Genomic DNA, 20,305 nt, shown 5'->3' on the forward strand with positions numbered 1-20,305 from the left:
CCTACCACACTACAGGAATTATGTGCCATTAATAGATGTTGCAGCCATCCAAGGCCCCAATCTGCTCCCTCTCATCTCCAGACAAACATATTAATGAAACCCTGCACAGTGGCCTGGATGAAGCTGCTCCTTCTACACATAGAGCAATTCGGCACTAATGGCAGCAGCCCTGACTCGTTACAAAGACATCTTCTCCAGCGGTGGTACAGGTGCGCTGAATGTCTGTGGAGAAAATCCAATCTGGCCAAAGATTTCATCCAATAAAAGTTTATGTTTAAAACCTACAACTCTGCCCTTCACCTCTCCAAACAACAGCCTTCCACCACCCTCCACCTCACTAGCCAACAATCCTAAACATCTGACACTTCATTCCCTCCTCAAAGGACGATCTTGACCATATATCTGAGTGGAAATTTTCTGCCAATCCCCCAATATCACGCACTCTCTCCCCTCCTGCACTTCAGCGAGCTCATAGTCTGCCTTTGAACTGTTCACAGAGTAAGTTACCCGTCTCCTCGCATCTTCTCACCCTACTACCTGTACTAGTGGGTCACCTCATCTCCTTCAATCCTTTTCCTCGGAAGTCACTACTCTCCTAACTATAATATTCCACCTCACTCATCTGACATCTTGCCCTCTTCCTTCAAACACACCACCACACACCCACTATTAAAATAGAGCCCTGAACCAAAACTGTGCCGCCAACTACAGATCGGTATCTAATCTCCCCTTCATCTCAACTTTTGGAACGCTTGGTCCTGTCCCATCTAATCTGCTATCTCTCAGATAATTCTCTTTGTGACCCTTTACAATCTGTTTTTTGTTCCTTAAAGGAAACCTGTCACCACTTTTTCGGCCTAAAAGTTGCGGCCACCACCTCCGGGCTCTTATATGCAGCATTCTAACATGCTGTATATAAGAGCCCAGGCCGGGTGTATAACATAAAAAACACTTTATAATACTTACCTAAATGGTCGTGCGATGGGCCTTATGGGAGTCTCCATTGTCCGATGTCGCCTCTATTGGCCATCTTTGTTTTCCTCCGTCTCTAGCCGCGGTACATGACTGGTCCCAAGTCATACACACTCGCCGGCATTCAGGTCCTGAGCAGAACAGATCAAAGCATTGTAGTACACCTGCACAGGACCGGCGAGTGTGTATGACGTAGCCACATCATGCGCACAGGCTTCAGAAAGAGGACGAAGATGGCTGAAAGAGGAGGTGCCGGCACTGGACAACGGAGACTCCCATAAGGCCCACAGCGCAACCGTTAGAGAAGTATTATAAAGTGCTTATGTTATACCCACGGCCTGGGCTCTTATATACAGCATGTTATATACAGCATTCTAACATGCTGTATATAAGAGCCCAGTGGTGGTGGCCGCAGCTTATAGGCCAAAAAAAAGTGTTGACAAGTTCCCTTTAAACTCTACTGAAACTGCTCTTACTAAAATAAGAATTATTCTTACCGATAATTCGGTTTCTAGGACCTTCCACGACAGCATAGGAGGTTGTCTCTCCACGCCCTAATTGGGACAGGAAGTTCAAGAGGTTTAAAAGGACCCTCCCACCTCCCACAGCCAGTGTCTTACAAAGAATCCATAGCATATGAGAAGTACTACACATTCAGGAATACATGAATACATAGGGGAGGGAATTACCTGCTGTCGTGGAAGGTCCTAGAAACCGAATTATCGGTAAGAATAATTCTTATTTCTCTAGTCCCTTCCACGACAGCATAGGAGGAATACCAAAGAATTGATACCTAGGGGGGGACCACAGCCTGCAGGACTTTCCTGCCAAAGGCCAAATCCCTGTTGGAATCCAGATCCAGACGATAATGCTTCGTGAAGGTATGGAGCGAAGACCACGTAGCCGCCTTGCAGATCTGCTCAGGGGAGGCCCCTGCCCGTTCGGCCCAGGAGGCAGAGGTAGCCCTGGTGGAGTGCGCCGTGAATCCAGTAGGTGGAGAGAGATGCTGAGCGATGTATGCATCTCTAATTGCTCGCACAATCCAGTTGGCGACTGTACTCTTAGCCACCTTCTTGCCCTTATTGCGGCCAAAGGGCTGGATGAACAGGTTAGAATCAAGGCGCCAAGAAGCAGTAACCTCTAGGTAGTGCAACACTATCCGACGGACATCCAAAGAATGAAACACTTCCTCACCCGGAGTCCGAGGATTCTGACAGAAGGAAGGCAGGACGATGGACTGCGAACGGTGAAAATCCGAAACCACCTTGGGAAGGAAGGAAGGGTCCAGCTGGAAAACAATGCTGTCATCTCTGATGGTCAGGTAAGGTTCCCTAACAGACAAAGCCTGAAGTTCGCCGACTCTGCGAGCAGATGTAATAGCCACAAGAAAAGCAGTCTTGTGAGAAAGGGAACGAATGGTACAAGAGCACAGAGGTTCAAACGGAGACTGAGATAGTCCTGTAAGGACCACATTGAGATCCCAGCAAGGCGTCAGGACCCTCCGACGTGGACAGAGTCTACTAGCGGACACAAAGAACCGACGGATCCAACGATGATCTGCCAGAGCCGTGTCAAAGACTGCACTGAGTGCTGACACCTGAACTTTCAGGGTGCTAGGCCTAAGACCTAAGTCTAAACCACTTTGGAGAAAGTCCAGAATCTGCGCAATATTAGGCCGAAGAGGGTCAGGAGGCCGAGAACCACACCAGGAGGAAAATCTCTTCCACATTTTGTTGTATATACTATTAGTCACAGGTTTACGGTTCTTCTGCAGCGTAGCCACAACTTCGTCAGAAAGCCCTTGGGCCTTCAGTGCCCGGGCCTCAGAAGCCAGGCAGCCAAGTTGAGTTTCTGAGGAGCCGGATGGAAAATCGGACCCTGTGACAGTAAGCTGGGGTCCGAACCTAAGAGGACTGGGCCGTCGATTCCTAGCGTCATGACCAGGCTGTACCAACTCCTCCGGGGCCACAGAGGGGCTACCAGTATAGTTGGGACCCCCTCGTCTCTGATCTTCCTCAGGGCCCGTGCGAGAAGAGGAAGAGGGGGGAACGCGTAAGCGAGGCGAAAGGACCAACTGTGGCAGAAAGCGTCTACCCCTAAAGCCTCGTCCCTTGGGTTCAGGGAGAAATATGTTGCGACCTTGCGATTCCCTGCTGAGGCAAAGAGGTCCACCTCTGGTGCACCCCACCTTGCCACTAGAGAGCAGAACACTGCCTGATCCAGGCTCCATTCCCCTGGATGAACATCCCGACGACTCAGGAAATCCGCCTGAAGATTGAGGGAGCCCTTCAGATGGACCGCAGAAAGGGAGAGCAGAGATTGTTCTGCCCATTGAAAGATTCGGGAGGATACCGACTTCAGGGCGCCTGAGCGTGTACTGCCCTGATGGCGGAGATGTGCCACTGTTGTGACATTGTCTGAATATACCAGGACGTGAGAGTCCCGGACGAGGTCCTGAGCCGCAAGGAGGGCTTCCCTGACTGCCCTGAGCTCCCGGTAGTTGGAGGATTGGGAGCTGACGTAAGGACTCCAGACCCCTTGAAATGGGGAATTTGCCACCATTGCCCCCCATCCACGTAGGCTGGCATCTGTGGTCAGTGTAACCAGGGGTTTCTGAGTCCAGGCAACCCCCACCTGCAGGTTGGCGGGACTCAGCCACCAGAGAAGGGATGAGGAGACGGACTCCGAGAGGCGAAACCTTCTGTTTAGGGATGACGGGAGTCTGTCCCAATGTGCCAGGATATGATCCTGGAGACACCGAGAATGGGCCTGAGCCCACCTGACCGAGGGGATGCAGGATGTCATGGAACCCAGGGCTGACATAGCCGCTCGAAGCGTTGGGCGAGCCTGCCTGCGGAGCTTTGAGATTTTGGATAACAGAGCTATCCTGTGGCCCTCTGGGAGAAAGGATGCCTGTCTGTCGGAGTCCAGCAGCACTCCGAGAAACTGCCGAGTGGAGGAGGGGGTTAACTGTGATTTTTTGAGATTGGGAATCCATCCCAGAGACCGAAGGATTCCCAAAGACCTCTCCACATGGCTCCGGAGGGTTGGAGCAGACGGAGCCATGAGAAGAAAGTCGTCCAGATAGGGAACTAGACAGATACCCTGCAATCTTATGAAGGCGACCACCTCTGCCATGATCTTGGAAAAGATCCTTGGAGCTGAGGAGATCCCGAAGGGAAGTACATTGAATTGGAAATGAAGTACTTCTTCCCCATGAAGCACCGCAAACCTGAGGTATTGTCTGTGTCCCGGATGGACGGGTACATGGAAGTAGGCATCTTTCAGATCGATAGAGGCCATCTGGTGGTGTAGACCTATCAGGGGAATAGCTGATTTCACCGACTCCATCTTGAACCGCCGGTACCTGACCTGACGGTTTAGACTTTTTAAATTGATAATTATACGGACGTCGCCGGATGGCTTCTTGACCAGGAAGAGACGGGAGTAGTGTCCTACCCCTTCTTCCCGACTCGGGACTGGGGAAACGACCCCCGAGTGCACTAACTCTAAAATCTTTGTGTACAACAGAGTCTGTGAACCCGGTGATGCCAGCGCAGTGACTCGGAGACCCGGAAGAGGGGGGGGAAAGGAATTCTATGAGAAGACCGTCCGAGATGATCTTCAGAACCCATTGGCAAGAGGTTATGGACTGCCACTGGGTAAGAAACGCTGAGAGTCTTCCCCCCACCCGGGCCGAGTCACTGCTTGTCCTGCTGAGGACGTTGCTGATGTGGAGGGATGAGGATGTTTCTCCCTCTACCTTTGGGATAGCTCCACCTGCCTTCCTTCCCTTTCCCTCTGGGCTGGGAGGCCTGAGGCATCGAGGGACGAAAGGACCGCTTCCTGGTAGGTCTAGGATCGGGCAAGGCCTTACGATCAGTTGCCTTGTCCAGGATATCATCCAGGGCAGGTCCAAACACCAAATCCCCTTTAAAAGGAAGGGAACAAAGCCTCATTTTAGAGGTGGAGTCTCCACTCCAGGCCTTAAGCCAGAGGGCACGTCGGGCAGAGTTAGAAAGCACCGAGGTCCTGGCTGCCAGGCGGACAGATTCCACCGAGGTATCTGCCAGAAAACAGGTAGCCTTCCTAAGCAAGGGAAGGGATTCCAGTAATTCCTCCCTAGGGGTCCCTTGGGAAATATGAGCCTCCAACTGGTCTAACCACCTAATTAGGGACCTGGATACGCAGGTGGAGGCAATGTTGGCTTGAATAGAGGAAGACGATGCCTCCCAGGACCGCTTCATCAGGCCCTCTACCTTCCTATCCATTTGATCCTTCAGTTGGGAAGTATCCTCAAAGGGAAGAGCCGTTTGCTTAGCTACCCTAGCCACCTGAACGTCTACTCTTGGGATCTCCCAATGTAGTCCCGAAGGTTCCAGAGGAAACCGGCGCCTAAGGTCACTCCGTACCCGCCTCTCAGGACATTCCCATTCCTGAGAGACAATATCCAATATATTGGCATGAACTGGGAATCCCAACTGTTTGACTGACTTCAGGCCAGCAAACATTTCGTCCTGGATTGAAGGAAGAGACTGCACTTCCTCTAAACCCATAGTGCTCCGAACTGCCTCAATAAGATCCCCCAACTCTTCTGAGTGAAAAAGAAAGGACTGGTCAGACCCCCCAGATGGAAATCCTTCATCAGGACCCTCAGAGGTGGAATCAGCGTCCTCCTGATCAGAAGGGGTCGACCGGAGTCTCCTCTTTTTTGGAGGAGAGGGTCCAGGAGCAGGGCCAGGAGCAGGGCCAGGAGCAGGGCCAGGAGCAGGGCCAGGAGCAGGGCCAGGAGCAGGGCCAGGAGCAGGGCCAGGAACAGGGCCAGGAACAGGGCCAGAAGCCAGTGAGGCCCTAATCTCCTGTTTCATCATGGACCGCAACTCATCTATCAGAGATGGTTGTTCGGCCCTAATAACCTGGTCCGTACATTGCTGGCAAAGCTTTTTATCCCATACTGGAGGGAGCTTCTTTATACAGATGGGACATTTTTTAATTTTGTCCACTCTGTCAGGTCTATCAGGCTTATCGGACTTGTCAGTTTTTTCTGACTTCTCAGGCTTCTCTGATTTCTCATTTCTGTCAGTTTTCTTGGTGGCCTTGTCCTCCTAGAAAACACAGAGCAGAGAGCCATAAATCAACTGATGAGACCTATGTCCGAGGGACCATTCCCCTCCATACTCACAGTAGCAGGGGGCACACTGGGTTCTGCAGAGGCAGCTGCAGCGGAAGACATGACAGGGAGCACGGTCTTACCATGATCTGATGTCTTCGTGGCAGCCCTTATGGACAAGGGCCTGCCTCCCCAGTGACGGTGCACATTTCCCCGCCTCCCGCATCCGGTCCTGGGCAGGTCGAGTCACAGTCGGCGTGCCTCCACGCCGCCTCCGCAAACCGGAAGCGCTCGACCGGAAGTCCGCAAGACCGGAAGTCCCGCCTCCGGGAGCACTTCCGGATCGCTCCGGCAGCGTGCATGCGGGAAGCGGCCGGCGGCTCAGGGAGGACGCCGGCCGGGGAGCTCAACAGCCTGCATCACCCCTCAGGAGGATCCGGAAGGCTGGAGCAGCGGTCCCCCACAGCGTGAGGGAACAGCAAGGGAGGAGCGGTGAAGGCCCGACCGATGCCGTCCGGCTGAAGGTAATAGGGGGAAAAAAAAAATATATACTGCAGTTCGCCGGCCACCACAGCATAGGAGAAAAAAACAAAACCTCTCCATGCCCCATGGGGACAGGAAAGACACTGGCTGTGGGAGGTGGGAGGGTCCTTTTAAACCTCTTGAACTTCCTGTCCCAATTAGGGCGTGGAGAGACAACCTCCTATGCTGTCGTGGAAGGGACTAGAGAAATCTCTAATGATCTCCTAACAGCTAAATCTAATGGTCACTGCTCCCTACTGATTCTCCTGGATCTCTGCTGTATTTGATACTGTGGATCACCAGCTGCTCTGCACTATGTTCCACTCTATCGGGGTCAAGGACATCGCACTCTCCTGGTTCTCCTCCTACCGCTCCTTCACTGTATCTTTTGCTAGCTCCTATACCCCTTACAGTTGGGGTTCCTCAGGGTTCAGTCCTAGGTGACCTCTTCTCTCTCTACACCGCTCTTATTGTACAAACCAGGAGTTGATTTGGTTTCCAATATCATCTCTATGCAGATACCCAATTATACACATTGTCTCCTGACATCACCTCTGCATTATTACAAATACCTGCAATTGCCTGTCTGCTGTCTCCAACATCACGTCCTCCCTCAAACTTCATGTTTCCTCCCGCTACTAACCTTCCCAAATCCAATATTGCCATTTCCATGTGTGATTCTATCATCACTCCCCAGCAGCACGCCCACTGTCCTTGGGTGATATTTGACTCAGACCTCTCCATCACTCACTACAGCTCATGTCACCTCCACCTCAAAAACATCTCTAGAATTTGACCTTTTCTTAGCTTTAATACTGTGAAAACTCTTACTGCTGCTCTTATTCATTCTCATCTGGACTATTACACCTCTCCTGAATGTAGCATCCGGGATCATATTCCTGTCCAACAGCTGCACCGATGCCTCTACCCTGTGCCAGTCATTGCACTGGTTGCCCATCCACTACAGACTACAATATAAAATTATCACTCTCACCCACAAAACCCATCATCCCCTCCCTCATCTCTGTCTATCACCCTACCCATGCCCTCAGTTCCTCTAATGACCCAAGACAGACATCCTCTATAATCCGACCCTCCTACTCCCATCTCCAAAACTTCTTGCGAGCTGCACCACTTCTCTGGAATACACTTCCCAGGGCAATTCAATTTATTAACAATATTGATAGTTTTCAGCATGCCCTAAAGAAAAAACAAAAACACATTTCTTTAGACTGGCCTATCACCTCACCTCACTTATCTAACTTTTCCCATTACAAAGTTTTCCTCCCAATCTGGTCCCTTGTATCAGCTGTTAATTCCCTCCATACAGTGGGGAAAAAAGTATTTAGTCAGCCAGCAATTGTGCAAGTTCTCCCACTTAAAAAGATGAGAGCTGCCTGTAATTGGCATCATAGGTGACCACAACTAAGAGAGACAAAATGAGAAAACAAATCCAGAAAATCACCGCGTCTGATTTGACAAGATTTTTTTTTTTTTTTTAATTATGGTGGAAAATAAGTAGTCACCTAAAAACATACAAGATTTCTGGCTCTCACAGACCTGTAACTTCTTCATTAAGAGGCTCCTCTGTCCTCTAGTCATTACCTGTAGTAATGGCACCTGTTTGAACTTATTATCAGTATAAAAGACACCGATCCACAACCTCAAACAGTCACACTCCAAACTCCACTATGGTGAAGACCAAAGAGCTGTCGAAGGACACCAGAAACAAAATTGTAGCTCTGACCCAGGCTGGGAAGACTGAATCTTCAATAGGCAAGCAGCTTGGCGTGATGACATCAACTGTGAGAGCAATAATAAAAAAAATGGAAGACAGACAAGACCACTTATAATCTCCCTCGACCTGGGGCTCCACGCAAGATCTCACCCCGTGGGGTCAAAATGATCACAAGAACACTGAGCAAAAATCCCAGAACCACACGAGGGGACCTAGTCAATGACCTGCATAGAGCTGGGACCACCGTAACAAAGGCTACCATCAGTAACATTCTACGCCACCAGGGACTCAGATCCTGCAGTGCCAGGCGTGTTCCCCTGCTTAAGTCAGTTCATGTCTGGGCCCGTCTGAAGTTTGCTAGAGAGCATTTGGATTATCCAGAAGAGTACTGGGAGAATGTCATATGGTCTGATGAAACCAAAGTAGAACTGTTTGGTAGAAACACAACTCGTCGTGTTTGGAGGAGACAGAATAATGAGTTGCATCCAAAGAACACCATACCTACTGTGAAGCATGGGGGTGGCAACATCATGCTATGGAACTGTTTCTCTGCAAAGGGACTAGGACGACTGATCCATGTACATGAAAGAACGAATGGGGCCATGTATCGTGAGAATTTGAGTGCAAACCTCCCTCCAACAGCAAGGGCATTGAAGATGAAACGTGGCAGGGTCTTTCAGCATGATAATGATCCCAAGCACATCGAAAGGGCAACAAAGGAGTGGCTTGATAAGAAGCATTTGAAGGTCCTGAAGTGGTCTAGCCAGTTTCCAGATATCAACCCCATAGAAAACCTTTGGAGGGAGTTGAAAGTCCATGTTGCCCAGCGACAGGCCCAAAACATCACTGCTCTAGAGGAGATCTGCATGGAGGAATGGGCCAACATATCACCAACAGTGTGTGCCAGCCTTGTGAAGACTCATAGAAAACGTCTGACCTCTGTCATTGTCAACAAAGGATATATAGCAAAATATTGAGATGAACTTTTGTTATTGAAAAAAATACTTATTTTCCACCATAATTTGCAAAAAATGTTTTGGCAAATCAGACGCGGTGATTTTCTGGATTTTTTCTCATTTTCTCTCTCATAGTTGTGGTCACCTCTGAGGTCAATTACAGGAAGACCTCATCTTTATAAGTGGGAGAACTTGCACAATTGGTGGCAGAATAAATACTTTTTCCCCACTGTACGACTACGCACATAATCGCTCTCACAGGTGAAGCTTCTGTCTGAGGATCTGTGAGACGCGAGACGACACCTCCTCGTAAGAAGTGAAATCACTGAAGTAGAAAAACAACCAGACGGTTCAGAAGAAATAAAAAACCAAGAAGGAAGTGCTGCCGAGCCGGAGCTGAAGGTCAGGAGGCAGTGGAGGCTGACACCTGCCATAGAGGACAATGGAGGCTGCGGAACCTGGCACATGGGTACTGTCCGTGTCCGGCTCTGGCACAGTGTACTCATCTGTATGCCCATAATCTGTCATGTGCCATTAACCCCCTCTGCCCCGTCTCACCTAATACTCTTCTCTGATGTCCCCTCACCATATGGTCTCTGGCTTTTGGTGCCTTTCTTTGACCCCTCACCACAATCTCACACCCTGCCCTGTGCCAATATCTGACGCCCCAGTGGCCATCTCATACAGCGTCCCTCCTTGCCACCCTGTCTTTCATCCCCCACCTCACCCAACTGACTTACTACCCCCCATGCCTGTCTCACGCCCATCACCCTTCTCGCACGGCCATCTAACCCTCGTGGGGCTGTTTCTTGTGTGTCCCCCCTTCCCTACTGTGCCCATTTCATCCCCCCCCCCCCACCAGCAGCCCCCCTCCTCGTCTCTTGCACCCCCCCACCAGCAGCCCCCCTCCTCGTCTCTTGCACCCCCCCACCAGCAGCCCCCCTCCTCGTCTCTTGCACCCCCCCACCAGCAGCCCCCCTCCTCGTCTCTTGCACCCCCCCCACCAGCAGCCCCCCTCCTCGTCTCTTGCACCCCCCCCCACCAGCAGCCCCCCTCCTCGTCTCTTGCACCCCCCCCACCAGCAGCCCCCCTCCTCGTCTCTTGCACCCCCCCCACCAGCAGCCCCCCTCCTCGTCTCTTGCACCCCCCCACCAGCAGCCCCCCTCCTCGTCGTCTCTTGCACCCCCCCACCAGCAGCCCCCCTCCTCGTCGTCTCTTGCACCCCCCCCCACCAGCCCCCCTCCTCGTCGTCTCTTGCACCCCCCCCACCAGCAGCCCCCCTCCTCGTCGTCTCTTGCACCCCCCCCACCAGCAGCCCCCCTCCCTCGTCGTCTCTTGCACCCCCCCCCCACCAGCAGCCCCCCTCCTCGTCTCTTGCACCCCCCCACCAGCAGCCCCCCTCCTCGTCGTCTCTTGCACCCCCCCCCACCAGCCCCCCTCCTCGTCGTCTCTTGCACCCCCCCCACCAGCAGCCCCCCTCCTCGTCGTCTCTTGCACCCCCCCCACCAGCAGCCCCCCTCCTCGTCGTCTCTTGCACCCCCCCCACCAGCCCCCCTCCTCGTCTCTTGCACCCCCCCCACCAGCAGCCCCCCTCCTCGTCTCTTGCACCCCCCCCACCAGCAGCCCCCCTCCTCGTCGTCTCTTGCACCCCCCCCACCAGCAGCCCCCCTCCTCGTCGTCTCTTGCACCCCCCCCCACCAGCCCCCCTCCTCGTCGTCTCTTGCACCCCCCCCACCAGCAGCCCCCCTCCTCGTCGTCTCTTGCACCCCCCCCACCAGCAGCCCCCCTCCTCGTCGTCTCTTGCACCCCACCCACCAGCAGCCCCCCTCCTCGTCGTCTCTTGCACCCCCCCCACCAGCCCCCCTCCTCGTCTCTTGCACCCCCCCCACCAGCAGCCCCCCTCCTCGTCGTCTCTTGCACCCCCCCCACCAGCCCCCCTCCTCGTCGTCTCTTGCACCCCCCCCACCAGCCCCCCTCCTCGTCTCTTGCACCCCCCCACCAGCCCCCCTCCTCGTCTCTTGCACCCCCCCACCCTATGTCTTGCACCCCTCCCCTCAGCAGCCCCCTCCTCGTCTCTTGCACCCCCCCACAGTAGCCCCCCTCATCGTCTCCTGCACCCCCCCACAGCAGCCCCCTCCTCGTCTCTTGCACCCCCCCCACCAGCAGCCCCCCTCCTCGTCTCTTGCACCCCCCCTCCTCGTCTCTTGCACCCCCCCCACCAGCAGCCCCCCTCCTCATCTTTTGCACCTCCCCCACCCTATGTCTTGCACCCCTCCCCTCAGCAGCCCCCTCCTCGCCTCTTGCATCCCCCCCCACAGCAGCCCCCTCCTCGCCTCTTGCACCCCCCACACCAGCAGCCCCCTCCTCGCCTCTTGCACCCGCCACACCAGCAGCCCCCTCCTCGCCTCTTGCACCCCCCACACCAGCAGCCCCCTCCTCGCCTCTTGCACCCCCCACACCAGCAGCCCCCTCCTCGCCTCTTGCACCCCCCACACCAGCAGCCCCCTCCTCGCCTCTTGCACCCCCCACACCAGCAGCCCCCTCCTCGCCTCTTGCACCCCCCACACCGGCAGCCCCCTCCTCGCCTCTTGCACCCCTCCCCGCCTGTCTCGCCTCCACTATCCTGTCCGTCCCCTCCTCCATTGCTCCGGGCTCCTGCACGCTGCGGGGCTTCCTTATGGCCGCTGTCAGCCCCTGTCTCCGGTCCTCCCAGTCCTTACCATGTACTTAGTCCCCAGGATGATGGTTCCGGTACGGACATGGCAGCAGCCGCAGCACCTGGTGCTGTACAGCCGGTCCCGGCTCCGCTTCAGATTCATGCTGCGTATCTCTCCACCGTCCTCCGTTACAGCTTCTTCTTGTCGGATTCTGCCCGAAGCGTCCTATACGTCACATGTTCACGTCCTTCGTCACCATCCTGGAGGCGGGACCGGAGCGCTTGAAGCGCCATCTTTGAAAATGGCAAATAATCTTCACAGATAAGAGCGGCCATCTTTGATTCGGTAAAATATTATCCAATCAGAGCTCCGTTTCCGGTGTTGATGTAAAGCACGTGTTAGCCGCCAGGTGTCGCTGCTGTGCGGTTCTGCTGAAGCTGCTGCGGCCGGAAAAGTTCTCTTTCTATGTTGAACTTTATGAAGTTATAACTGCGGGGAGAAGCTGCAAGGGCGATATACGGGCGATATACGGGCGATATACGGGCGATATATGGGCGATATACGGGCGATATATGGACGATATACGGGCGATATATAGGCGATATAGGGGCGATGTAGGACATTATATGGGTGATGTATGGGTGATATATATGGGCGTTATATGGTCGATATATGGGCGTTATACGGGTGTTATACGGGCGTTAAATGGGAGTTATATGGGTGATATATGGGCGATATATAGGCATTATATGCGCGATATATTGGCGTTATACGGGTGATATATGCACAATATATGGGCGTTATACGGGCAATATGTGGGAAATATATGGGCATTATATGGGCGTTATACTGGCGTTATATGGGCGATATTCAGCCTTTATATGAGCGATATATGGGTGTTATATGGGCGATATATCGGTGTTATACAAGCGTTATATGGGCGATATATGGGTGTTATACAAGCATTATATGGGCGATATATGGGTGTTATACAAGCATTATATGGGCGATATATGGGTGTTATACAAGCATTATATGGGCGATATATGGGTGTTATACAAGCGTTATATGGGCGATATATGGGTGTTATACAAGCGTTATATGGGCGATATATGGGTGTTATATGGGCGATATATGGGTTTTATACAAGCATTATATGGGAGATATATGGGTGTTATATGGGCGATATTCGGGCGTTATATGGGTGATATATGGGTGTTATACGGGCGATATACGGGGGTTATTTGGGCGATATATGGGTGTTATACAAGCGTTATATGGGAGATATATGGGTGTTATATGGGCGTTATATGGGTGTTATACGGGCGATATACGGGGGTTATTTGGGCGATATATGGGTGCTACATGAGCGATATATGGGCATTATATGGGTGTTATATTGGCATTATACGGGCATTATATGGGTATAATGTAAGCATTGTATGGGTATTATATGAGGGTTTTATATGGGCATTATATGAGAATTGTATGGGCATTATATGAGCATTTTATTGGTGTTATGTACATATTATATGGATATTATATCATGTGAGCATTATATGGACATTATATGGGCGTTATATGAGTATTATATGGGCATGTGTGTGAGGTTTACTTAGAGGGATGTGACCCAAGGGGCACTTTCTCCGCTTCCAGGCTGCAGCAATGAGTGGTGCAGACGTGAGCAGCATTAAATTGCGAGAAGTGGACGTTATGGTTCCTGGCCAAAGTTTATGAAAGTGGGTATACAGAATATGTTTATTTTTTCCTTTATTACATGGAGGTTTATTTGTTTCAGTTCACTTTATTGTTAGTCTCCTACACTTGGACGCTGGAGTAGTGCAGTATATAGTGAGAAGTACAGTCTCCTACACATGCAGCAACCTATCTCATGTTGGTGATCACAATTCCGCTGTTGACGGAGGCCTTTTTCAATTTTTGGAAAACCCGTGCTTTACTCCCCCTCTCCAGGTCTAATGTTGGGTCTCTGCTGCTGCTTCTGGCGTCTGTTATTTTTGGCAGTGCTGACGTCCCATCGACAGTTGAGCTCTGAGCGACTCATGCCATCAACATAAGCTGACTGATTAGCTGCAGCGCTGTCGATGTGATATCAGCGACAGCACTGCAGCCAATCAGTGAGCTCAGTGGATCTGCCCAAGTTAACATTACTAGCCACTCAGACCTCCGTTATTTTAAGCAGTGCTGTCGACAATAACACATGACAGAGCAGCGGCGGAGACTCAGCATCATTGGACCCAGGAAGGATGAGAAGAGCACAATGTGTTTTCTTAAAAAACAGCTGGTGGATGGCTTTTATGAATCTGGAAAATAGCAGCAATCGCAGGTCACTACTGTTACCGGCAGTGCTGCTTATATAGCAGTCGGCATCTGCTGTGTGTGGAATAGGCTGACAGGCACGGTATATGGATGATGGGAAGAGTTTAACCCCTTACCGATGTATGAAAATACTAGTAGGTCATATGCCGGCTCCCTAACTTTGGCATGTGAGCTGCATCTGTTCTTCCAAATGACCGCTGATTTAATTAGCCATCATGTGCTTTTAAGAGTCGCAGGTAGACCCCTGTGTTTGTCATTACAATCCTCCTGTGAAAGTCAGCCCATGGCCGGCATTCATAGGGGATCGTGACTTTAGCCATACATAGCAGTGCTGATGCACTGCTATGTATATCACAAGCAACCAGATGATCACAAGATCAAGACCACTAAGGGGACTGTTAAATACAGTTAAAGTTTTAAAAACATGAAAAAACACAAAAATTCAAAATCACCCCTTGTTTTGCTGCTATTGAAAATAAAACAATTAAAAAAACAAACACATATTTGGAATCACTGCATTCAGAAAAGTCTGAGCTACGAAAATACCAAATAAATTAATCCAATCGGTGAACAGCGTAATGGAAAAAAAATCAGAATTCCAAAATTACATTTTTTTTGTCCGCTGCAGCATTGCAATAAAATGCAACAGAAGGCGACCAAAACATCACATCTACACAAAAATGCTATCAGTAAAAACGTCAGCTCATGGCACAAAAAATTAAGCCATCACACAGCCCCAGATCCCAAAAAGTCAAAACTTAACAGGTCTTGGAAATGGCAATGTCATGCTTTCTGGGTGTAGTGAGCAGACCTACGTGCATATGAAGCACAACAAAAAACACACAAAAAAGGGGGGCACCGGGGGCACAAAAACAACGGGATGCCCTAGAATTAGTGAGAGGGGTAGGTGGGCACCTCCTAACCTCACCTGCAACTGTCCCTTCTCTCTTCACCAGTCCCTATACAGTCTCCACAACTGTCTGTTATGATTCAGGGACTGAGGAGGATCAAAAAATGCGGAATCCCAAAAAGGTAACAGAGTGGCTGGAACCTTAACGGACTGCAGACCTAATCCTGACACACAACTAACAGTAGCCGTGGGACGAGCCTACTATGACCTGGATGCCTCGACAAAGCCAGAGAACTAGATAAGCTCACAGATAGAAATATAAAAAAGCTAATCTGCCTCGGAGCAGTCCCCAAAGATAGATAGATAGCCCCCCACATGTAAAGGCTACAGTGATATAGGAAAACACAATACAAAGCTAGAAAATACAGATTCAGCAAAGGTGAGGCCCAAACTATCTTTATAGGAAAGGATAGGAAAGAGCAACTGTCTTCAGCCGTAAAAACCCTAATATTATTATTATTATTTATTATTATAGCGCCATCAATTCCATGGCGCGTTACATGTGAAAGGGGTATACATAATAGGGACAAGTACAATAATCATAAACAATACAAGGCACAGACTGGTACAGGAGGATAGAGGTCCCTGCCCGCGAGGGCTCACAGTCTACAAGTAATATATACCAGCACTACTGATATGGAAAAATCCTGAGGTCACACAACCTTTCCCCCACTGTACCAGCACTCAGATGTTACTGGGATCCAAAAACAGTAATACAGATGAGGGACTGAATTAATACCAAGCATGACAAAACACAAACCTTGCAGAATCATGTAGCTAAGTATACAGACACTCCCAGCAGGGAAGGATCCCATTCCACCACGAACTCCACACAGACAAAATAGGAATCATGCATTAGTATCAAAGCAGAAAAAAACAACAAGAAAGTGGAAAATAAACAGCAGAGGTACAAAGACCACTTATCTGAGAGAAGTTCTGGGTGTGAGCAGAATTGGTTACAGAATGTCCTTAATACACAGGAGCAATTGACCACCGGCAAGTAACAAGAGAAAGCTACTAAGCTAAATAGCCCAATCTGACCCTTATTGCCAGTCCTCTGCAGGTGTGTTGCTTTCATTCCAGACATCAACTGCATCGCCAGCACTGAACACAAGAGGGAGCTCCAAACTGGAAAACGTTTTCACAACAGTGTCGCTGAGTATGAACCTGGGATCCTTGGAAGACCCTATAGTAACCCTGACTAGTGAGGGGTAGGTGGGATTCACTAGACCTTACCACTGCACTAGCAACACACCAGGGAGCAAGGACAAACAGAGGGGAAAATAAACAACTGAAAGGATATAGCCTGAGCAGGAACTTCACATGCAGAACCTTCCTCAATGGCGGCCAGGACACAAGTGAGTTTGTATCTTCAGCAAGGAATGCTGGGATACACTGCTATTTGAAGCTGAAGGGTGTGCAGTAGCAAAACTAGCACTTAACCACTGCAGTGCCAAAAGAAAGGAAACCCATTTTAAATGAAGAGAGCCAGATGAGACGCTCCAGTCCAAAAGGCTTTAACTCATGACAGGCAACAAAAGCAAAGCTTTTTTTCTTACAAATTTTGATTTTTTTTTTCCACCACCTAAAGGCATTTTAAAATGTGATCATTGGAGCTCTATCCAATCATGAGAACAGTGGGGGTCCTTCAGCCAGACTTTTGCAGATCTTAATATAATGTCACTACTTGCTCTGACCCCTCTATTGTCAGTTGGATTCATTCTCAGCATCCTCAATGAAGTTTCAGAAATATACATGAGTCATGAGTCTTTTTTGAAGTTTTTGTTTTTATAATTTCCTTTGCCACCTGACGCCGATCAGGGCTTACCACTTCATTTATACTCAGCAGAAAGCAGCAATGAATCTCTCCCAGGTTTCATTTTTCCAAGAGGTCATCTGCAAGGCTGTAAATCAGCAGCCCGCCATTCTCCTGAGTGACATCAGCGCAGTAAATTCCTTAAGGCTGGAGTCGAGGAAAAAAGGAGCCGAGAGAGTGCAGATGCCCCAATAAGGAAACCAAGAGATTAATGTCCAGATCTGCATGGCTTGAAACGTTAGGTTCTAATTACAATTCTCGAGGCGTACAAGCCAAGGAAAATACACATGAAGGTGGTTACAAAGGAAGTCATGGGAGACCTCTCACCTGGTCCTTATTATGCTCTGCGCTAGATGTTTTACAGCCATCTTTACTGCCCTTTTTTTTGTACCTAAAAGTTGACTTATTTCTCAACATTACAAGAAATGTGCTTTTCATTTTCTGCCGATCAGACCCACATCGGCTGGGTCAACCGCTGAGCCTGGGAAAAATAAAATAAAAAGGCTAGACGGGAGAAGCAGGAGGACTTTCTTGAACTCTCTCTCCCACTCGACGCCCTTTAGGGCTGACTTGGCCACCGTGAATGAACGGGTTTTAAATTACAAAATTGGTGACTGGTATATTCATTAGGTCAGACGTCTCTACTATGACATTTTTTTTCCATTATTCTGATGAAAAATGGAAAATTTAACTATAGATTACTTTTTGTAACTCTTTGGTCCACGTTGGGTTTCTTAGGTAGCCTGCTAAACTTCTGTGACATCATTGCAGAAGGCCTTTCAAGTGTCATGACTATTGCTGGATGCTGACGGGATTGTCTGGTGGGAGGGGACTGCTCGGTTCTGCCTCGTTCTGGGGCTCACACCGCTTTATGTTGGGGTGGATTCCTCCGGAACGCCGCCAGTAATAGTTCCTGCTCTGGTTCTTGTGAGTTAGCCCTGATCCGTCACGCTACCCAGCTTTCTTCTCCCTGACCTTTATTCCCTTATACTGTTTGTCCATTGACTCCAATCCCATTGTGTGTCTCGGTCTCCTTCCCCTACTTCTACTTATTTGCTCTCCCGACCTCTGACCTCGGTAACATTTCCTGACCTCGGCTTTGCTTCCCGTTTGGCTTTTGATGTGACTTTTTGGCTCCTGACCCTCTGCTTCCACCTGTTTATGGATTGCTCACTCCCCCTTGTATTGATGTTACATCCCGGTTTAGACTTCGGCATGCTGACTACTCTTTCTAGTGCTTGCACCCTCTTGTGGGTTTTTATCTAACTGCACTTTGGACTTCTATCTCCATTCAGCTTCTGCGCCCCCTGGTGGAAGCCTGACATTAAGGTTGACTCAGACAGCTGTATATGTGTCAGTATTCAGTAAGCTTTGTATTCAGATACTTTAGAGTTTGCTTCACAATCCAATTTTTGCAGCCAGAATTCATCTCTTTAGCAAACTCCTGTTTGTTTCTCTACTATCTGCATTTACCTCCTGGCTGTCACAGGTGTGTCATGGGTGACAGACAGTCATGCGGTTACTAGCTATAGAAGGTCACAGCGTTTGGCTGCACAAAATGCTCCCTGACTTTCTATTGTTCCTGCTGTCAGTATTCATTGTAATAAGTAGCTTTCCTGCTGGATTTTCATCTCTACCCCTTTTGGACCCAGCAGGAGCTCGCCTTCCACCCAGCTGCTGATCATCAGTATTCTCCTGTTCTCTTGCTGCGTAAATACTCCCTTCTTCCCTGGACTGGTGTTGGTGATATTATTGAGTTCATTCTAGCTCTGGTTGCAAGGAAGTGGCTTGCACTCAGCTGTAGTATTGTTGCTGAACTCCTACCTGTGTCATCTGTGGATATATAGTTTATGTTTTTACCCCTTGTGTCTTCCTTTACCGTTTAGTGGGGTTGACGAAGACCTCATCCCACCCATTCCTTATTTAGGGTCCAGCACTAGGGATACAGTGGGTACGGAGAGTATTCAGACCCCTTTAAATTTTTCACTCTTTGTTTCATTGCAGCCATTTGGTAAATTCAAAAAAGTTCATTTTTCTCATTAATGTACACTCTGCACCTCATCTTGACAGAAAAAAACCCCAGAAATGTAGAAATTTTTGCAAATTTATTAAACAAGAAAAATTGAAATATCACATGGTCATAAGTAGTCAGACCCTTTTCTCAGACACTGATATTTAAGTCACATGCAGTTTATTTCCTTGTGATCCAGCTGTGTTTAATTAAACTGATAGGACTTGATTTGGAAAGGCCAAATTTATTTGTTTGACCCTGAAAGCAAGGAGCAGTCAAGAGTGGAGGCACAGTGGTTCTCCTCATCCAAAGAAGTTCAGGGTGCAAAATCAGCCACTAAGGTGATGGCGTCTGTGTTCTGGGATAAGGAGGGCGTGCTGCTAGTGGACTACCTTCAAAAGGGTTCCACCATCAATGCAATGTATTACATTGAACTTATGGACCAATTGAAGGCAGCTCTGAAAGCCAAAACGTGCAGCAAGCTGTCCAAAGGAATCTTGTTCCTGCAAGACAACGCCTTCGCTCACACTGCACAAGCGACCACGGCAAAACTGGCAAAGCTGGGCTTCCAGCTGGTTGACCACCTACCTTACTCAGCAGATCTAGCTCCCTCTGACTATCATCTGTTTTCAAACCTGTAGAAACACCTCAAGGGTACCAAATTTCACACCATTTCTGATGCCATGGCTGATATGGATGCCTGGTTTGTGGCACAACCAAAATCCTTCTTTTTGCTAGGTTTACATAACTTGGAATATGGTTGTAAGTGTGTTGTCATCAGTGGAGAGTATATGGAATAAATGTAAAGTTTCATCATCCTATCTCGTTTCTTTCCTGGTAAAGCCAAAGACTTATCAGCAGCCCCTTGTACATCTTGGCTACTTATGGTAATATATCAGCCTGGTTTGCAGCTACATCAGTGATCCAGGTCTAATGCGGACGTCACACGGTAGATATATCTAGCGACATACCGTCGGGTTCACGCACCGTCGTTATGGCATCGTCAGAGATATCGTACCATGTGACACCTATAAACGAGCAGAAATACTCACGTTCTCGTTCATCGTTGACACGTCGTTCATTTTCATAATCTCGTTCCTCCTTCTGTGCTCCGGTTGTTCATCGTTCCCGAGGCAGCACACATCGCTTCGTGTGACACCCCGGGAGCGACGAACACAGTTTACCTGCGTCCCGCCGGCAATGCGGAAGGAAGGAGGTGGGCGGGATGTTACGTCCCGCTCATCTCCGCCCCTCCGCTTCTATTGGCTGGCTGCCG

At 49.7% G+C, this 20,305-nt stretch overlaps 1 protein-coding gene across 1 annotated transcript in view; it reads right to left on the reverse strand.

Annotated features, from left to right (window-relative positions):
* The window catches only part of LAPTM4A (lysosomal protein transmembrane 4 alpha), a 50,502-nt gene extending 38,300 nt beyond the window's left edge, over positions 1-12,202 (reverse strand). The window contains exon 1 of the mRNA XM_075338787.1: positions 12,019-12,202. Within this exon, the coding sequence (XP_075194902.1) occupies positions 12,019-12,117 (99 nt within the window). The 5' untranslated portion in view covers positions 12,118-12,202. The remainder of the gene's footprint in view (positions 1-12,018) is intronic.
* Between the last annotated feature and the right edge of the window lie 8,103 nt (positions 12,203-20,305).

Source organism: Anomaloglossus baeobatrachus, chromosome 3 (assembly GCF_048569485.1).
Source record: "Anomaloglossus baeobatrachus isolate aAnoBae1 chromosome 3, aAnoBae1.hap1, whole genome shotgun sequence".
In the NCBI taxonomy this organism is placed as follows: Eukaryota; Metazoa; Chordata; class Amphibia; order Anura; family Aromobatidae; genus Anomaloglossus; species Anomaloglossus baeobatrachus.